Source organism: Vipera ursinii (assembly GCF_947247035.1).
Source record: "Vipera ursinii genome assembly, chromosome: 11".
Lineage (NCBI taxonomy): Eukaryota > Metazoa > Chordata > Lepidosauria > Squamata > Viperidae > Vipera > Vipera ursinii.
In genome coordinates this window covers 13,228,729-13,247,993 of record NC_139524.1, presented here as the reverse complement: position 1 = coordinate 13,247,993, position 19,265 = coordinate 13,228,729, and the positions used below count along the sequence as shown (strand labels likewise).

The 19,265-nt window shown below is 44.2% G+C and overlaps 2 protein-coding genes across 2 annotated transcripts in view; one reads left to right on the top strand and one right to left on the bottom strand.

Annotated features, from left to right (window-relative positions):
• HOMER2 (homer scaffold protein 2) overlaps positions 1–7,223 on the bottom strand; it is a 68,761-nt gene extending 61,538 nt beyond the window's left edge. The window contains exon 1 of the mRNA XM_083371033.1: positions 6,933–7,223. The gene's annotated coding sequence lies outside the window, so the exon portion shown is untranslated. The remainder of the gene's footprint in view (positions 1–6,932) is intronic.
• Positions 7,224–8,673: 1,450 nt separating this feature from the next.
• On the top strand, positions 8,674–16,697 carry RAMAC (RNA guanine-7 methyltransferase activating subunit). Its single transcript, XM_083371629.1, has 5 exons — positions 8,674–8,692; positions 10,007–10,153; positions 12,438–12,614; positions 13,382–13,558; positions 15,910–16,697. Exons 2-5 carry the CDS (start codon positions 10,017–10,019, stop codon positions 16,109–16,111), a joined length of 693 nt encoding a protein of 230 aa, XP_083227755.1. The 5' UTR covers positions 8,674–8,692; positions 10,007–10,016; the 3' UTR covers positions 16,112–16,697.
• The last annotated feature ends 2,568 nt before the right edge of the window (positions 16,698–19,265 follow it).

Sequence of the window (19,265 nt, the reverse complement as noted above, 5' to 3'; positions counted from 1 at the left end):
ATGCAAAGACAAGCAGGGTAAAATATAAGAATGAGTTTGCTTTAAAAGCCCACGACCTTTATATTTGAGATTGATTTATGCGGGGCCTCAAGTGGCAATTTCAAAGTACAGAAAGAGCCATTAGGATTGAATTTTTGAAGAATGCCAGCTAGGGCACACCTGGTGGAAGAGGCTCTAGTTCAGAAAAACTTCAAATGTCAAATCCTTCAAGAATTCCAAGATTTTCAGTCCAAAGACTGAGTTCATGCACGATGCTAAGTCACGATTCAGTTTGTCCGCTCTTTGGGATTACGTGCAACGTGAACCCAACCAACGAAATATTCAGTTTAGGGATGGAAGAATTACAGGGAGTCCTCGACTTAACAACAGTTCATTGAGTGACCATTCAAAGTTACAACGGCACTGAAAAAGTGAGTTATGACCACTTCTCAGACCTGCAATGGTTGTGGCGTCCCCCATGGTCATGTGGCCCAAATTTGGCCACTTGGCAACTGACTCATATTTATGACTGTCGCAGTGTCCCCGGGATCATGTGACACCCTTTTGCAACCTTCTGACAAGCAAAGTCAATGGAGGAAGCCAGATTCAACTTAACAATCTGGTTACTAACTTAACTGCAGTGATTCACCAACAACTGACAGAAAGGTAAACTGGGGCAAACTCACTTAACAAACGTCTCGCTTAGTAGCAATGGAAATTTTGCACTCAGTTGTACTTGTAAGTCTAGGACTAACTATAGTACTGCAAAAAAAAAAGCCTGGAAAATGACAATTAATTGGGAAAGTGCATTTAGGATTGCAGCTGTAGTTTACTATCTCTCTCTCTCTCTCTCTCATTGGTTTTCACTTCTCTTTAAATAATGCAGTTTTAAAGAAGAGGCAGCTTTAGGGTGACTTGCAACACGTCAATTAGTCAAATGACTAGGAAGGGCAAAATTTAAGTGATGGCATCAGAAGGAGCCTCAAGGAGAGCAGAACTGGGCTTTTTCATTATGACTGTCCAAAATGACTGTTTCCTGCCTCCCAGCAAAGCCCTTTTGACGGCTTTTTAAATGCATACCCTCACACTTGTGGCCATCAGACCCATGCAACCTTAAAACAGAAGGGCTGCAACTATTCTACTCACAGTGCAACTTAAAAGTGAAATTCTATCCCAGGCATGATATCAAAGACCACTCCAGGGAAGTTCGAAGCTGTTTCATATCACCAAGGCCGCAGATTGTAATTGCATCCCCCTCCTCGGGTTACAAAACCTTAATAGGTTTCAAGCACTACTCTGTAAGTGCAGCTTGGAGCTGAAATGTCTGCTTAAAACTCTGAAAAACAGGCATCTAAGACAAAGCAGTTGCATTCTTCTACATTTGGGGCAAATGTACCGGCAGTCCTCAACCACAATTGAGCAAAACATGTGGTTAAGCGAGACCGTTCTAAAGTGAGTTTCGCCCCATTTTTTACAACCTTTTTTGCCACAGTTGTTATGTGAATCGTGAATCGCTGAAGTTGGCAAGTTAGTAACCCGGTTGTTAAGTGGAGCTGGCTTCCCGGTTAATTTTGCTTGTCAGAAGGTCGCCAAAGGGGACCACATGCAGTTGAAGCATTACACGAAGCCATAGTTTATTTAGTGAAGAAAGCCATTTGGCAGGAGTCATATAACATGCCAAGATGCAAACAAGGAGATCATATTATATCACTTAGCTGTGCAAACTCAGTAGGTTGCCCCACAGGATGATATTCTTTAAGAGGCCTTTCCAACTTCTCCAGCCTGTGTGTTGTCTGGAATGTTTTGACAGACAAAGCAGCAAACTACAGAAGAACAAAATCGAATATTATAAAGGAAAAGCAACGCTGTGCAATTTCGGAAGAAGGCAGCCTCGTCTCCAAGCTAATTAAATAACAAAACCATTTCATTCTGCAAAGTATTTTTTCCCCTCTCGCCTATGCCTGTAATTTGAGTATTTTGAAATCTCAGCCTCTTGTCACTCAAATCCCCATGCCTTAGAAAAAAATTGCAGACATCTGCTTAAAATATCCATCTCTGTGTCATCAGAGATTCATAATCCAAACTCATGTAATGAACAGAGGCTTATATTTCAAACCAACTAGACAGTTTTAACATTTTAATGCTTCCTCTTTCAATTCCGGGGGACATCGTCCTGCACGCAGTAAAGCCTGCGTATTGCAAATTGAAATGCTACCGATTAATTTTTAAGACCAATTCATTAATTATCTTTATCCATCTCTGTTGCTGCCCTCAGCGTGTGTTTGACGAGGATGTACATGATCCATGACAATAATAAATCTATAAAGACCACACAATAAAACAAAACAGAAAGAATCCAGAAGAATAGACAATCCTAGAGCTGTCAAAAGAAAAAAAAATCATCCCAGATCAAATGCCTGAAAACAATGGCAGATCTTTAATGCTTTCCAAAACTGTTACACAGGGTCAGTTTTGATCCTGATGGATCAAAACTTTGATCCTACTGGATGGGCTGATGTCATTGGAGGTAGATTGTCTTACAAGTAACGTGACTTTGAGCCACAAAGGGCTTTGTAGTTCCGGAAAAAGACCTGGTGTTTCACCCCAAAATACACTGATACAGCTTGAATATGTGGATGTTCCTTGGTATATCCGCATAACAGAGGTTTAGATATGTAACTGCTCACACTGTTGTAATCTGGACCAGCTGAGGCTTTGGGGTGATTGCCAAGGGTAGTCCCATGTATAGTGCACTGCAGTAATCAAAGCACAAGGTGACTATAATATGAGGGACTATAAGCAAGAGGCAATTGCTGAAATTACGGCTTCAAGAACTAGGAAACGCACTGTTAGGCTTTCGTGTCTAAATCAATTCTTTTAACTAGTATATTCCATTTATTAAGCCAACTCTTAATGCAAACAGGCTGAAGAATATGTCCTAGGTTTGATCAATTTGGTAGTGAGCGAACATAAGGGTCACAATATGAATCCCATGTCCTTACCAAATGGCTATTAGCAACAAGCTACTAATTTCTGCAACTGTTTTTTCCACACCGGGCAACCCCCGTATTTCTTCTTTAAATGGCAATAACAGAGGAATGTTGGATTAGATCCAAAGCCTATTTTATTTCAGGGGTCTTCAAACCCGGCCCTTTTATGACTTGTGGACTTCAACTCCCAGAATTCTACCTGGCTGAGGAATTCTGGGAGTTGAAGTCCACAAGTCATAAAAGGGCCAAGTTTGAAGACCCACCTGGCCTATTTAGTACGGCATCCCTGTTCCATAACCAGCCACCATTTTTGGAAGACAATAAGCAGAGAACCTTGCCTTGGAAAACAAATCTCACAAGAAAATGGCATAGAAAGAAAGAGGAGACACGATACCACAACTGACACCCTGTGAGAACTAAAATATCACGCCTATTACATGCTGACTTATACCAGGTCAAACCAATGGTTCATTTGGTTTAGTATCATCCTTTACAGAATAATAGAGTTGGGAGGGACCTTGGAGGTCTTCTAGTCCACGCCCTGTTCAAGCATAACATTCCAGACAAGTGGCTGTCCAATCCTTCTTAAGAGCACCCACAACTTCTGGAGGCAGGGTGTTCCACTGGTTAGTTGTTCTCACTGTCAGGAAATTCCTCCTTAGTTCTAGGTTGCTCCTCTCCTTGATTAGATCCCATCCGTTGTTTCTTGTCTTGCATTCTGGAAAATAACGTCAACCCCCTCTTCTTTGTGGCAGCCCCGCAAACATTGGAACACTATTCTCATGTCATCCCTACTCCTCCTTTTCACTAGACCAGCAGCCCCCAACCTTTGTGGCCTGGCTGGGGGGCTGGGAGAGGGGAACCAGGTTGCACAAGCTGTGGGCTGGCACGCACACGTAGCTCCACTCACGCTAGTGGCGGGTCACTGAGCATGTGCACCAGCCTGCCGCTTATGAGAGTGGAGCTGTGCATGCGTGCCTGCCCACCTCTCACGTGGCCCAGTTCCAAATAGGCTATGGCCCAGTACTGGGCTATAGGCCAGGGATTGGGAACTCCTCCACTAGACAACCCCAATTCCTGCAGCCGTTCTTCCTGTGTTTTAGCCTCCAGCCTCCTAATCATCCTTGTTGCTCTTTTCTACACTTTTCCCAGAGTCTCTACACTTAGAGACTAGTATGGATTCCTAGTCTTTTAGACTAAGAGTTTTTCCTGTTCTATCCCAAAACGACGCAAAGCATATCTGAGATTTCTGCAAGCGAACAATTCACAGTCTCTTTCTCAGCGTCTGCATGTTATCATTTGAGGATAAGTTAGTTTGATTTTTGTTCACCGAGTAGGAAAGTAATGTTCACCCAAGTCTTTAAATACGTCCAAGTCCATCTGGTATGTACTTGGCTCAGCTTTCCCGCTGCTTTGTCCATCTGTTTAAAATGTACTTCCAAAATGCCTCGTGACTTTTCCCCTTATACACACAGTCAACGTCAGTTACCTTCAACCTGTCGTTTTCCAGATATGTCTGCACAGCAACCCTGAGAGGTTATTGTTCCAAAATATGGAAAGGACATCATGTCAGAGACTCTTGATGGGGGAAAAAAATATTGCATGAATTTGGCTCATGTGTTTCCAGGTCCAGAATGAGATTCTAGATGGATTTATTTTGTTTATTTCTATTCTGCCTTTATTATTTATTTATAAATAATACAAAGTGGCAAACGTATCTGAAACAACTTCCTCCTCCTATGAATGAACAAAGGCTTAGACTGACAGGTGTAAATCATCTCTTACAGAGCATCATCTTTTTAGTGGAGGATCCATGTTCTGTTTAAACATTGAAAAACCCTACGATGTCAGAGTAAGATCCTTGGAATTGCTATCCAGAGAAGGGATGTATAGAAACATAGCTCAGGGACTTAAATCTTTCCGTCTAATGGTGAAATGACATATATTTTTCACCGTATTATTCATTAAAACTAGGAATCAGTGAACATCTATAGTGCAATGACTGTAACAGACAGGCAGAACACCAACACAGCACATCCGTGAACACCAACAAGCAATCAGAAGACATGAGAATTTCTTAAGTTCACAACACAGGGACAGTCTCAACCATAGTTTCAGCTGAGGACCAAGCTGAATCCAAGAACATTAGAGAATTCCTGGAAGCTTGGCACCTAGACAAAATAGCCATCTACAGGCACACAGAGATAAAGCAGATTTACACACCACTCAAAGGAGAAAATAAAAAAAAACCTAAGAAGGAACAAGAAGACCAGAACACATCTTCTCCAGCAGCCTACAGTCTTAACTTTTTATTGTCACTTTTGAATGAACGGTTGTAAATCTGGTTTATCTCTATTGATAGACGATTCATCTGGGTGCCAAGATGTCAAGAAGTCCCTTACTTTTTTGAAATTTGATTTTATCATGGTGTAACGGTGTAACTGACACTGGAATGTACCCAAATCAGCAAGAGTAAGAATATCTCAATCTAGAATGATTTGAATTAGAGTTCCCCGCTATGCGGGGAAACGATATGATATACCAACTTAATAATACTATCCCCCAGTGGAAAATCATCATTATAAGGAAGGAAAAAAGGTACTGTTAGAAAGCAGAGGGAATGGAAGAATTATATTATGGAAGAGTTAAACTCATCTCTAAAAACAAAGGTTCCAGAAATGCATTTTAAAAATGTCTGCTCTTCAGCATAAAAACAACTTTTAACAAGCACAAGGAGTTAACATTTAAAGGTCAGGGTTAAGAAGCCTTCTCCTAATAGGCATTGTTTTGAAAATTCAGTCTATCAGGAACTGGGGATTTTTTTGTTTGTTTAAAAGTGTCTATTTAAAAGATATTGTAACACTCCCAGTCCCTACACATAATATCAATTTTGTGATGAATATCGAGTCCAGACAGAGCTACAGGATAAGGAGAACACTGAAGCCTTAAAACTGTTCTGAGACTGTAATTTAACACAGGTTAGTCCAGGACGTACAAGAGTTTGTTTAGTGACCGTTCAAAGTTAGAACGGCACTGGAAAAAAAGGACTTACGATCATTTTTAATACTTATGACCATTGCAGCAGGTCACATGATTAGAATTCAGACCCTTGGCAACTGACTCATATTTATGAGGGTGGCCTTGTCCCGGGGTCACGGGATCCCCTTTTGCAACCTTCCGACAAGCCAACAACCAACCGTGTGACTAACAATTGCAGCGATTCAACTTAACAACCTGGCAAGGAAGGTTGTAAAAGGGGGGCCGAGCTCACTTAACAAATGTCTCACTTAGCAACGTAACATTTTGGGATCAATTGTGGTCATCAATTGAGAATCACCTGTACGGAACAAAGATTTCCAAGGAGTTATCCCCAGATTTTGTTAGCGTTTTTACGGTAATGTCTCACTTAGCAACGTAACATTTTGGGATCAATTGTGGTCATCAATTGAGAATCACCTGTACGGAACAAAGATTTCCAAGGAGTTATCCCCAGATTTTGTTAGCATTTTTACGGTAATGTCTCACTTAGCAACGTAACATTTTGGGATCAATTGTGGTCATCAATTGAGAATCACCTGTACGGAACAAAGATTTCCAAGGAGTTATCCCCAGATTTTGTTAGCGTTTTTACGGTAATGTCTCACTTAGCAACGTAACATTTTGGGATCAATTGTGGTCATAAATTGAGAATCACCTGTACGGAACAAAGATTTCCAAGGAGTTATCCCCAGATTTTGTTAGCGTTTTTACGGTGTATGGTGTCCAGTCCTAAGATATGAAGAGTCTTTGGTGCTTTTCGGGCTTGGTTATTTTCTTGCAGACATTTCATGACCCAAACTAGGCAACATTACCAGTGCTAGGAAGCAATGCGAATTGCTCTTAGTTTATATTCTAGTAGCTTATCCTGTCAATGTTGGGGTGGGGAATCAGGGACTCTCTGGTTTTTAAGCTGATTACAGTTACCTTTTTTGGCTGCTCCTTGGTTGAGGTATTGTTTACTTCTTGTTGGTCTGTTGTTAACTTTGGACTTATGCTCCTCTGGGTGTTGACTGCTGGCGAAGAGGTGTTTTGATCTTTTTTTTTGTCTCTTTTTTGATCCCTTTTTTGGGGTCTCTTTTGCACAGTATGTAGACATTGTTAAGGTCTATGCGTCAACCCTTGCCTGAAATACACTGGATCCTAGCGTGCATCACTACTGCTTTTTCTTTTTTCATTGCACTTCTCAGCAGTCCTTTCAATTTTAGCACTCCCCTAAAATTTTTTTTAATTCCATTTATATCCCGCCCTTCTCCGAAGACTCAGGGCGGCTTACAAGCTTAGCAGTAGCCTTCATTCTATGTATATGCCTCCTTATTAGGGCTTTCACACACACACACCCAAGCGGCATTATTACAAAGTCAGCTTAATTGCCCCCAACAATCTGGGTCCTCATTTTGCCCCCTCCCCAGGGCCAACTCAGCCTTAACCTCAAGTATGTCCTGCCAATCAAGCCTACTCGGGGCACGGCTGTCCCTTTTCTTATTTTAAGGGGAGGCGTAGGACAAACTCCAGACACCAACACCACAATCGGGAAGGCAAATTCCGTAAACTTTTAGAGGCTAATTTGCCCAGCGGGCTGAGGGATTTACTTCTCCACTGCCTAAAGCAGGGGTCTTCAAACTTGGCCCTTTTATGACTTGTGGACTTCAACTCCCAGAATTCCTCAGCCAGCTTTGCTGGCTGAGGAATTCTGGGAGTTGAAGTCCCCAAGTCATAAAAGGGCCAAGTTTGAAGACCCCTGGCCTAAAGAGAAGCCTGCTTCCACCTCTGCCTCGCTGGAACGGAGAGCTAGTCCTTCAGCTTAAACAAAAAGAAAGCAAAAAAAAAAAAAGACCCACAACAGCTGGAACAAACTAACCCCCTCAGCATCAACACAAACTCAAGGCTCTGGTGAGGCGAGCGGGCCTTTTTATAGAGTGCCGAAGCCCCGCCCATCGGCCCGCCCCCCGCTCCCGACGAGACGACTCGAGGCCGCCCTCCAGGAGGCGGGGCGAAGCGGAACCGGACGTCCGGGAATGAACGGGCGGAAGTGAGGGAGGGAGGGAGGCGGCTCCCGGCACTGGACCGAAGGCGAGGCTCATCTCTGCCCTTTACCTCCCTTTGTGGGTAATAAGGTCAATCATCACCGTAATGATGATGATAAGAATAATAACAGTAATAATTGTTTATTTTAAAGCCTGGTGGGGGCTTTAAAACAGGCTTGCGGGCGTTCACTGGCGTCTCCTTGATGTTTCGCCCCCTGGATTGTTTTGGTTTTTGCGCCAAGGAGCTAGTCCTCTGGATCTTGCAAGGATTCTGCCGTTGCCCCAACTCCAACCCCGCCCGGGAGAGCGTTTGGAGAGGGAAGGGCAGGGTGGAGCGGGATCTGGCTCAGATCAGGGTGGCTTTCTTTTTTCCGCCCCTCTGATCCCAACCCCCCCCCCCCCCGCGCTGACTCGTTGTGTAATTGTGTGATGACAGAGCCGTTGTGTAATTTCTGGACCTATACAGCACGTAGCGAGCTACAGATCCTGGGGAAAAAGCAAGACAAGGGAAGGCAGGCAACAACAACAACCTGCTCCCACCTCTCTTCCTTTGCAGTTGGTTAAAAGAGCCTGCTTGCCTCTGATGGCAGAAATTACAGTGAATTCTCCCTAATGTTTAGTAGCCATCAAAGCTTTTTCCAGAATTAACATTTATAACAGGTACTTTATTCATAGGTAGAGACGCCATAGATTTTATGTGCGTGTTGGTGCGTGCGCGTGCCTTCAAGTCTGCTTTCGATTAGTCCCTGCAGTCTTCATGACATTTTTTTGGGGGGGAATTGCTTTGCCATTGCTTTCTTTCTAGGGCTGAGTGGGAGTGACTGGTCTAAGGTCACGCAGGCAGCTGGCTTCGCCCCCAAGGCAGGACTACAACTCACGGTCTTCTGGTTTCTAGCCCGATGCCTTAACTGCTATCCTTAGATCAATGCATCCTTTTAAAATAGAAGGTGCTGGATATTTCCCAGCAGCTAGACTTCTCGCTCTAGTGTCAGCAACTGCAAATATTCCCCCTGCCCTTCTGAAGTTCAGTCCTGAACAGATTTGCTCAGAAATGAACGGGCATCCAGTGAAGTCATCATCCCCAAAGGCAACAGACCTCAAGAATTTTCTCCTTGGCTATAGTTGAATGAGGGGACGCGGTGGCTCAGTGGGTTAGGACGCTGAGCTTGTCGATCAGAAGGTCAGCAGTTTGGCGGGTCGAATCCCGAGTGCCGCGTAACAGAGTGAGTGCCTGTTACTCGTCCCAGCTTCTGCCAACCTAGCAGTTCGAAAGCACGTAAAAATGCAAGTAGAAAAATAGGGACCGCTACGGTGGGAAGGTAAGAGCGTTCCGTGCGCCTTTGGTGTCTAGTCATGCCGGCCACATGACCACGGAGACGTCCTCGGACAAGCGCTGGCTCTTCGGCTTTGAAACGGAGATGAGCACCAGCCCCTAGAGTCGGAAACGACTAGCACGCGTGTGCGGGGGAACCTTTACCTTTTATAGTTGAATGGGAAATGAAGTATTTTGCTTTGGCTCAAGAGCTGCATTTCTTTCAGCCCAAGTATTCTATTCAATTTCTTCTCTGCTTTGATTCAAACCATTTTCTTGACTGTTACTTTCAATTATTTTTGTTGGGCAGCTATGACAATCTGATAATTGACTTTCTGAAATGCCTCTTAAGATTGTCCTGTTGTCTGCTTGCAATGTGTCTGAAGATTGTATACAACACTCTGCTGTTGGTTTTGCTCTTCTTCGAAACAAAATAGCATGTTCCAGCATGTTCATTAGTTACTCTTTCAGACTATGTATATGCTTCATGGGCTGACAATCCTTAAAGGACGGCTATCACTTAATATAGAAAAGAGAAGCTTACTTATGTTGAACTGGTTTTGTACAGCCAGATTGTCCACGATATCAAATTAAACATTTACACAGGTGTTTTCTTTTCAGAAAATAACAGATGGTGGGGTTTTTTTAAAATATCTTTCCAGGAATTCCAGAATGGCTTCTACCACTGACGTTGTTCAGAATTATCAAAGCATGTTTGCTGATCGATATACTGCAGAGGATAAGGAATATCAGAAATACCTTCAGCATTCTGCCATTCCACCTCCTATAATTGAAGACTGGATGAACAGGTCTGGCTGTTACATTTTCCTTATCTTAAATTTTGTTGGATCCGTGGGGCGTCATAGTTACGCAGTGGATACCATAAAGGCAGAACCCAAATTCAGAGAGCAGGATGAAAAACAAGCCATAAAACCTAAGTAGAGCTACCTCTACAGTGGTTAAAGTCCATTTATCTTAAATTGTGGTATGTTTCAGGGTTTTGTGTACACCATCCCGAAATAGCTGGAGAGATCAAAATGCAGAATGCAAATTCCTTTCACACTGTCCTGATAAAAATGTGGCTATGTACTATGTTAGTGATTTACAAACATGGCCTAGTGCAGGGGTAGGCAACCTTGGCTCTTTTATGACTCGTGGACTTCAACTCCCAGAATTCCTGAGCCAGCTATGCTGTTCTGGGAGTTGAAGTCCACGAGTCATAAAAGAGCCAAGGTTGCCTACCCCTGATCTAGTGAGAAGTATAAAAGTTTATCTGCCCACATTGTTCTGTTTGCTCAAGGGCATGAAGACAAAGAGACCAAATATTATGTCTAAGATTAGAGACAATTCTCAATAACTGAATTGGCTGCCGCAGAGTATTTGCTACCTCCTGACCTGTATAATAGGTATAATAACAACTTACTTTATTTATAGTGCCTCAAATATGTTTACCACAATGGCTGTTGCTTTACTATCCCTGTTTGTACATTTTGGTTACTTTAAAAAAAAATCATTTTAATTGTAAGCTGCTCTCCAAATGCTGTAGTTTTAAGAAGGATTTCCATACAGAAAAATTGGAAAAACCCTCTATATAAATGGTAATGTTAATAAAACTGTAAACAGCTGTAGATGTTTATGGACGCCCTACTAATCTGTGGCTTATTTATCCATGGTTTTTGAATAAACTGAAATAGTCTAGCTTTGCAAACAGATTAATGGTTTAGGTTCAAGGTAGCTAGGTTCATACAATACATGGGCAAAACAACATTAGGCCTATTAGTTAAGGCACCAGGGTAGAAAGCTGGAGACTGTTAAGTTCTAGTCCCGCCTTAGACATGAAAGCCAACTGGGTGACTTTGGGCCAGTCCCTACTCTCAGCCCAACTCACCTTCCAGGGTGAGGTGGAAAACAAGAGGAGGATATGTTCGCTGCATTATTTTTAAAAATAATAAAGGTAAAGGTTCCCCCGCACATGCGTGCTAGTCGTTTCCGACTCTAAGGGCCGGTGCTCATCTCTGTTTCAAAGCCGAAGAGCCAGTATTTGTCCAAGGACGTCTCCGTGGTCATGTGGCCTGCATGACTAGACGCCAAAGGCGCACGGAACGCTGTTACCTTCCCACCGGAGTGGTCCCTATTTTTCTACTTGCATTTTTATGTGCTTTCGAACTGTTATGCGGCACTCGGGATTCGACCCGCCAAACTGCCGGCCTTCTGATCGACAAGCTCAGCGTCCTAACCCACTGAGCCACCGCGTCCCTAAAATAATAAAGGGGAGATATAAATGAATAAACAAACATGCAATAAACGTACCTGCACGAATATCAGCCAAAATTACCTTGAAAATTTATCGTGAGGATGAGTTTACATGATCACAATAAGCTAAAAGCAACTGAATAACCTAGAGATTATGACCTGGTTGGTCACAAACTGGGATAGTAGCCTTGTTTTCTAGGAAAACTTTTCCTGTAGCAGTTGTATAAATAGCCTGCCCACAATTGCTGATATTCTTTTACATTACTGAAAGCTGCAGAAGATTAAATGTCAAACATGTCACTGAGTCCCACTGATTGGAAACAACAAAATACATTTTAGATTTTGTGTGTCTGTGTGTGTGTGTGTGTGTCTGTGTGTGTAGGTTTTCTACTCCAGCTCTATGTTGGATCAATCAGGCTTTCAGGAGATTGACACATTGTGATTACTTGCAAAGCCTGCTTTACTGCAGCAAGAACACAACTAAATACTGTATATTGGCTGTAAACAAAGCAGATAAAATACTCGGAAGATTGAAAGAGTGAACTGCCATAGATGGCTGGAGAGCTTAATTCAACCCGATGGATCAGAGATTGTACAGTTTTTATTCTGTATGATTTGAGAAGTTGTTTCCAGCTTCAAAATAAGCAGTTCCTCAGCCAAGTCCAAGCGAGCCATTTTCCTCAGCTGTATAATGCATATTTATTGATTGCATTTTATCTCCCTTTCTTCCATAAAAATGCCCTCTGTTAAAAAAAGGACATCTTGGAAATCCAGTTCGCTGGTAACTTTTAATTTCTTAACTTTTACGGACATTTCATGAGATGCCTTTTGACGTTTCAGCGAACCAAGCGCGGCATCTGTGTTTGAGATCCTCCAGAATTACAAAAATAAGTTTGCCCATCGATTCACTTCAGAAGACGAGGAGTATCAGAAGTATGTTCAGCGCCCTGCTGATCCACCTCCCTTAGTAGAGGACTGGCGAAATAGATCGAGTGGTCACCAGCGATACAGAGATCGATATTATACTTGCATTATTATTATTATTATTATTTTAAAAAGTTTTTAATTGCATTGATGGGAAAAAAGATGAACACCGTATTAGTGCTTTTTCTGGCTGAATTTGCACAATGCACAGGGTGCTTGGGCTGCAAAGTACCATGAAGTAGTCCTCGCTTAAGTGTGAGAGAGTTTCTAGAGAAGTTTAATGTGGAGACCCCATTGTGAAATGAAAAAAAAAAGCCATGTATGAAGTTTGCTACAGGCAATCCTCGACTTTAATGACCAAAATTGGGCCCAAACTTTTAGTTGCTCTTCTTTGCACTTTTTCACAACTCTCAACATCTTTTTTGTAATGTGGGGACCAAAACCAGATGCAATATTCCAGGTGTGGCCTTACTTTGTTGTTGTTAGTTGCGAAGTCATGTCCGACCCATCGCGACCCCATGGACAACGTTCCTCCAGGCCTTCCTGTCCTCTACCATCTTCTGGAGTCCATTTAAGCTCACGCCTCCTGCTTCAGTGACTCCATCCAGCCACCTCCTTCTCTGTCGTCCCCTTCTTCTCTTGCCCTCAACCTTTCCCAGCATTAGGCTCTTCTCCAGTGAGTCCTTCCTTCTCATTAGGTGGCCAAAGGATTTGAGTTTTAGCTTCAGGAACTGGCCTTCTCCCTTTCTTCCATAAAAATGCCCTCTGTTAAAAAAGGACATCTTGGAAATCCAGTTCGTTGGTAACTTTAATTTCTTAACTTTTACGGACATTTCATGAGATGCCTTTTGACGTTTCAGCGAACCAAGCACGGCATCTGTGTTTGAGATCCTCCAGAATTACAAAAATAAGTTTGCCCATCGATTCACTTCAGAAAATGATGAGTATCAGAAGTATGTTCAGCGCCCTGCTGATCCACCTCCCTTAGTAGAGGACTGGCGAAATAGATCCGGTGGTCACCAGCGATACAGAGATCGGTATTATACTTGCATTATTATTATTATTATTTTTTTAAAAAGTTTTTAATTGCATTGATGGGAAAAAAGATGAACACCGTATTAGTGCTTTTTCTGGCTGAATTTGCACAATGCACAGGGTGCTTGGGCTGCAAAGTACCATGAAGTAGTCCTCGCTTAAGTGTGAGAGAATTTCTAGAGAAGTTTAATGTGGATACCCCATTGTGAAATGGGAAAAAAAAATGCTATGCATGACGTTTGCTACAGGCAATCCTCGACTTTAATGACCACAATTGGGCCCAAACTTTTGTCGCTAAGTGAAAGATGCGTTGAGCGAGTTTTGCCCCATTTTACAACTTTTCTTGCCACAGTTGGTAAGCGAATCGCTACAGCTGTTAAAATTAGTAACGCCGTCGTTAAGCAAATCTGGCTCTCCCATTCACTTTGCTTGCCAGAAGGTCACAGAAGGTCGAAGAGAATAGAGCGGGAAGGGAGCTTGGAGGTCTTCTAGTCCAGCCCCCTGCTCAAGCAGCAGAACCTATACCCTTTCAGACGAGTGTCTGTCTGAAGAAACTAACCGGATTGTCTATAGCAGTGATGGCGAACCTTTTAGAGACCGAGTGCCCAAACTGCAACCCAAAACCCACTTATCTATCGCCAGGTGCCAGGTGGGTGTGGCCATGGCAGATTGGGGTGAGTGTGGCCAAGGTGGGCGTGGTCATGTCAATGTTGCTTGTGGTGAGGGACGCCTGTGGGGGGTGGGCAGGGATGGAGGAGATCCAGGGGGTCTCTGGCAGGCAAGGCGGTAGGTAGGAGGGTCGTCCTGCGGGGTGAAGCGAGACAGGGCGGGGGCGCCATAGCCATGGGGCAAGGCAAGGCAAGGGGCGGTTGCTGTTTGACACCATCGGCCCCCGCACACAGGCCAGCGAGCGCACGGGGGCCAACGGTGTCCGTCAGCAGCCACAGCCTGCCGGCCCCTCGACTGGCGCACTCGGGCTCCGCAACCCGCCAACAGCAGTTCAGAGAAGCCGCCTCCGAGCTGGATGGCTGGCCGACAGCTGAGGAGGCGATGCAGTGGGTTTTGCCCAGGAAAAGGAGAGCATGCGAGGCCAGGAGGGACGGGATGTGGGGGAGGGAAAACCAGCCATGCCAGGATGCATCCGGCCACGTGGGACCTCAGCGAGTTAGCGGGCGGCTGCTTGAAGAGGGACGGTTGCCATCTCCGGGGCATGGCGAGCGTGCCCACAGAGAGGGCTCTGAGTGCCGCCTTTGGCACGCGTGCCATAGGTTGGCCACCACTGGTCTATAGCCAGCCGCAGCCCAGGCCTCACTGTAGCACAGGTCAGGCAGCCTAGTTTTTGCAAGGTGTTTCTGTGTGCATGTCCTAGGACGAGCTTGAGGGTGATCCTGGGCACCAGACGGAACTTGAGCAGTGTAAGTCGGAGGTCCTCAACATTTTGGGCACCAGGGACCGGTTCCGTGGAGAGAGGTTTTTCTGCGGCCTAGAGAGTGCGTGGTTTGGTGTGCTCCGATAAGAGAAGAATTGCTTTCCTTTGGAAAACTGCTCTCTTGTGCTTCTGGATATATAGAGAAGTTCTTACATAGAGAAGTTAAAATGTTGGCTTCTTTCTGGTTGTGTTACCGCACCCGGTGGGTGGGTGGGTAGATGACGTCAACCAAGAAGTTCCATGAAGTCTTCAGAACAGCTTGTTTCTTTGGCTTTGCCTCTCTGGAAGAAGGGTGGACCAGGTGTGGCCTTTCAGAAATTGATAGCGTTTTATGTTGTCTTTGTCTTTTGGGCAGGTTAGCTTTTCTTGTGAAGAGAGCTGAGATACCGAGAAGACCTAACAGGTCGTGATCTGTCACAGTTAATGCCCAGCAACTCCTCCTAGGCTTGTTTGAAGTTACTGCCTTTTCTGCCTGTCTCAGTTGGCAAGAATATAGAATAAAAGGCTCGGGAGGGACCTTGGGGGGCTTCTAGTCCAATCCCTTGACTCATATTTATGACCGTTGCACTGTCCTCTCTGTGTGTGTGTGTGTGTGTGTGTGTGTGTGACATGATCCCCTTTTACGACCTTCTGACGAGCAAAGTCAATGGGGGGGAAGCCAGATTCACGTAACAACAACCGTGTTAACTAGTTTCACAACTGCAGTGATTTACCCAACAACTGTGGCAGGAAAGGTCGTAAAATGGGGCCAAACTCACCCTAACAAATGTCAACATAAATGCTGGGCTCAGCCGTGATGGTAAATCAAGGACTACCTGTGGTATTTTCCTTCTTGGTAACGGATGCGCTCTGCTGGGATACAGCCGGGGACGGACTCTGAAAACAAGTCCGGCGACTTAGCGTACCGCCTTTCCTTTTTCACAGATTTAGAGACAGCCGCCAATTCCAAAACAGGGGACACGGCTATGACCACCCGGGAGGCTACAGGTCTGATCAGTGGCACGACAAGGGCTACGGCGCTAACTACCAGCATCACCAACATGGACAGCCTTCCTTTCCTCAACAGGGCTGGCCGCCGCGCAGCTACGGATCCTATTTCCAGGAGCCGCGGTACGGCCGCTACTAGCACGCCAGCCTGCCTTGGCGTCTCAGCCTCGCAGTGAGACGCTGCAGGTTTCCAAAGGCAACTTTCGTTTTATTCTGTTTCCAGTGTCCGTACATCACGTAGAAATCTGTATGTGTTTGTATGCAATGCGTTTAATCCAGAAGTCAGGAGACGGTGACGTTCAAGGGTGTAGCAGCTAAGCTGTGAGTTTGCTACTCGGCTGCTTTTTTTTATTATTATTTTGACATCTGTAATTTGCTAAAAAGGATACAGGGCCGTCGGGAGAATTTGTGTTTTGCGTAGGGGAGCCGATCTTCTCCGAGTCCTGATTAGTTTTCTTACTAATGAGGAACACCGTGATGAACGTCAGTAATATGTCATGACAGGGGGTTAAAAAAAAACACTGGTTGCAGTTTTGTTTTTATTTTGTTTACACTCTGGCTTATTCCTGTGTTTATCTGCGGAGGGCGATTACCCTTCCGGTTTAATTTGCAAGCGATTAAGCTAAAAGGTCACACAAAACAGGGAGATAATTGTTAAAACATTGCTGCTCTGTGAAGGCCCCTTTTTGGTTTTCCATTAAAGCGAAATTCGTTTAAGAATTAAACGGCGTCCTATTATACCTGTGCTCACATTTCAGCAAAGTGGGTGGTTAGCATGTACAGTGCGGAATAACACCCAACGGAGGGCTGGATTTATTGATTTATTTTATTCAACATCCTCCTGTTCTACTCAGCTGAATTCTCCAAGCAAGCAAAACAAATGCCGCCGCTAGGTAGATCCTTGACTTAGCAACCTTTCAAAGGGACTGAAAAAAGGGACTTAGGACCGTTTCTCACACTTACGACCGTTGCTGCATTCCCCACGGCCGCTTGATCAAAATTCAGACATTTGTCAATTGACTCATACATATGACGGTTGCAATGGCCTGGAGCAGGGGGTAGGCAACCTTGGCTCTTTTATGACTTGGTGGACTTCCACTCCCAGAATTCCTGAGCCGGCTGGCCTGGGGTCATGTGATCCAACGTTTGCAAACTTCTGACAAGCAAATATCGGTGTGGAAGCCAGATTCACTTAACAACCGGGTTTACTAACTTACCAACCGCAGCGATTCACTTAACAACCGTGGCACAAAAGGTCGTAAAACGGGGCAAAACTCACGCAACTGTCTCACTTAGCAACATAAATTTAGGGCTCAACTGTGGTCTACATGTAGCAGCTGTCAACTATCATCGTGTTGGGAGTGATGGGTTGTTTAAACCCCGAACGGTTTATCTGGCGAATTCTGCCTCGTGGCTTACAATGCTGTTACCCCAGTCCAAGGGTGATTTGTTTAATAAAGCATTAACTCAGCCAAATGGAGGAACCGGGTCTGTTTGGCACACGAGGCAGAAAACCCCATTAGCAGCTCTGCCTCGACATAATAAAAATAACCGCAGAGCAACTTGGCTGCCCTTTCGTGTGTCATCCAAATTCAGTGGCTAACTAAAAGTGCCTGACAGATACAAGATCACGACTGAAGCTGGCAGAGCCAAGTCTTATCTGCCTTATTATCAAGAGATGCCTAGAAACCCTTCAGCTTCATCGGGGATCTGATAAGCTCCATTAGTGTGGGAAGAACACAGCCTTTTAATGCCATTTGATTAAGTTCCTCAGCAGGATGCATCGCAAACAGATTCGCGGGCCCCGAGTATAAATGCCACCATGTACTGCGGTTACAGCAGGAGGAGGGTAAAAGAAAAGAAAAAGGCTGCTGTATCAACAAGAGAAGATGAGAAACACAACCCTCCTTTATAAAAGAATGACTAAAAAGCTTTCGGTTACAAGTCAGGATATGTTTACGAGATGTATACGCTGTTAAAAAGAACATAGAGAAGCTGAGAGCTGTGGATTTGGTTTAACACACGATCCTTTCCCTCCACAGATCCCAGTTTAAGGATGCTAAGCCTTGACAATTATTTTGTGAGAATTAGCTGTAGTGTTTATAAAAGGTGTGTGTGGGGGAAAGCAGTTGTGATTGGCACTTGAAAGACCAACAGTTTAAAGGTTTCACGGAGAAGAATCTGCTAACAGATGCACGTCTGATTTAATGAAAAATAACCAGAGGTAAGCTAGATGTAAAACAGAGAACTCACTAAAATTAGTGTTGACAGCTACAAGGGCCGATAGGGTTCAATATGCTAAGTAACACCAAACAAACAGCACACACACACACACACACACACAAATGTTTTTTTTGCTATTGAAAACGGAAATATTTTGGGACCTTAAACTCAGGAGTAAGGCCATCACGGACAGGGAATATCACATATGTTAAAGAGACCACACGAAGGGTACAAATAAGGTAACCTAGGTGCTCAAATTACATCATTTGCAAGATGTGTGTAAGATGATGGATTAAACCGGATACCAAACCACAGTTCTCCCTTTATAAGCTGATGCTGATTTCCGGTAAATCACTGAGTGGTCCTTTCCTCAAATTGCTGCAGCTGCTCATTAATCTAGTCCAAGAAATTCATCCGTGGTTTCAATCAATTAATCAGAATAGAGCTGGAAGGGACCTCGGAGGTCTTCTAGTCCAACTCCCTGCTCAAGCAGAAGACCCACTACCGTTTCAGGCCAGTGGCTGTCCGGTCTCTTCTTAAAAGCCTCCAGGACAACTTCTGAAGGCAATTTCTGTTCCACTGGTTAACTGGAAGCTAAAACATACGAAGAACGGCTGCGGGACTTGGGTTTGGCTAGTCTAAAGAAAAGAAGAAATAGGGCAGACATGATAGCCATGTTCCAGTATCTGAGGGGCTGCCGCAAAGATGAGGGGGTCACATTATTCTCCAAAGCACCGGAGGGAAGGATGAGAAACAACGGTTGGAAACTGATCAGAGAGAAACAACCTGGAAATGAGGATAAACTTCCTGAGTGAGGACAATGAACCAGTGGAACAGCTTGCCTCCAGAAATCGTAGGCGCTCCATCACTGGAGATTTTTAAGATGAGGCTAGCTAGACAATGACCTGTCTGAGATGGTATAGTTTCTCCTGCTTGAGCAGGGGGCTGGACTAGAAGACCTCCAAGGTCTCTTTCAGACTCTATTCTATTCTATTCTATTCTATTCTATTCTATTCTATTCTATTCTATTCTATTCTATTCTATTCTATTCCCTGCAGTAATTAAGTGAA

Coding starts and splice junctions, on each gene's coding strand:
- RAMAC (XM_083371629.1), top strand. CDS start 10,017: ATGGCTTCTACCACTGACGTTGTTCAGAATTATCAAAGCATGTTTGCT. Junction 12,615..13,381: donor CACCAGCGATACAGAGATCG/ATATTATACTTG, acceptor TTGACGTTTCAG/CGAACCAAGCACGGCATCTG. Junction 13,559..15,909: donor CACCAGCGATACAGAGATCG/GTATTATACTTG, acceptor CCTTTTTCACAG/ATTTAGAGACAGCCGCCAAT.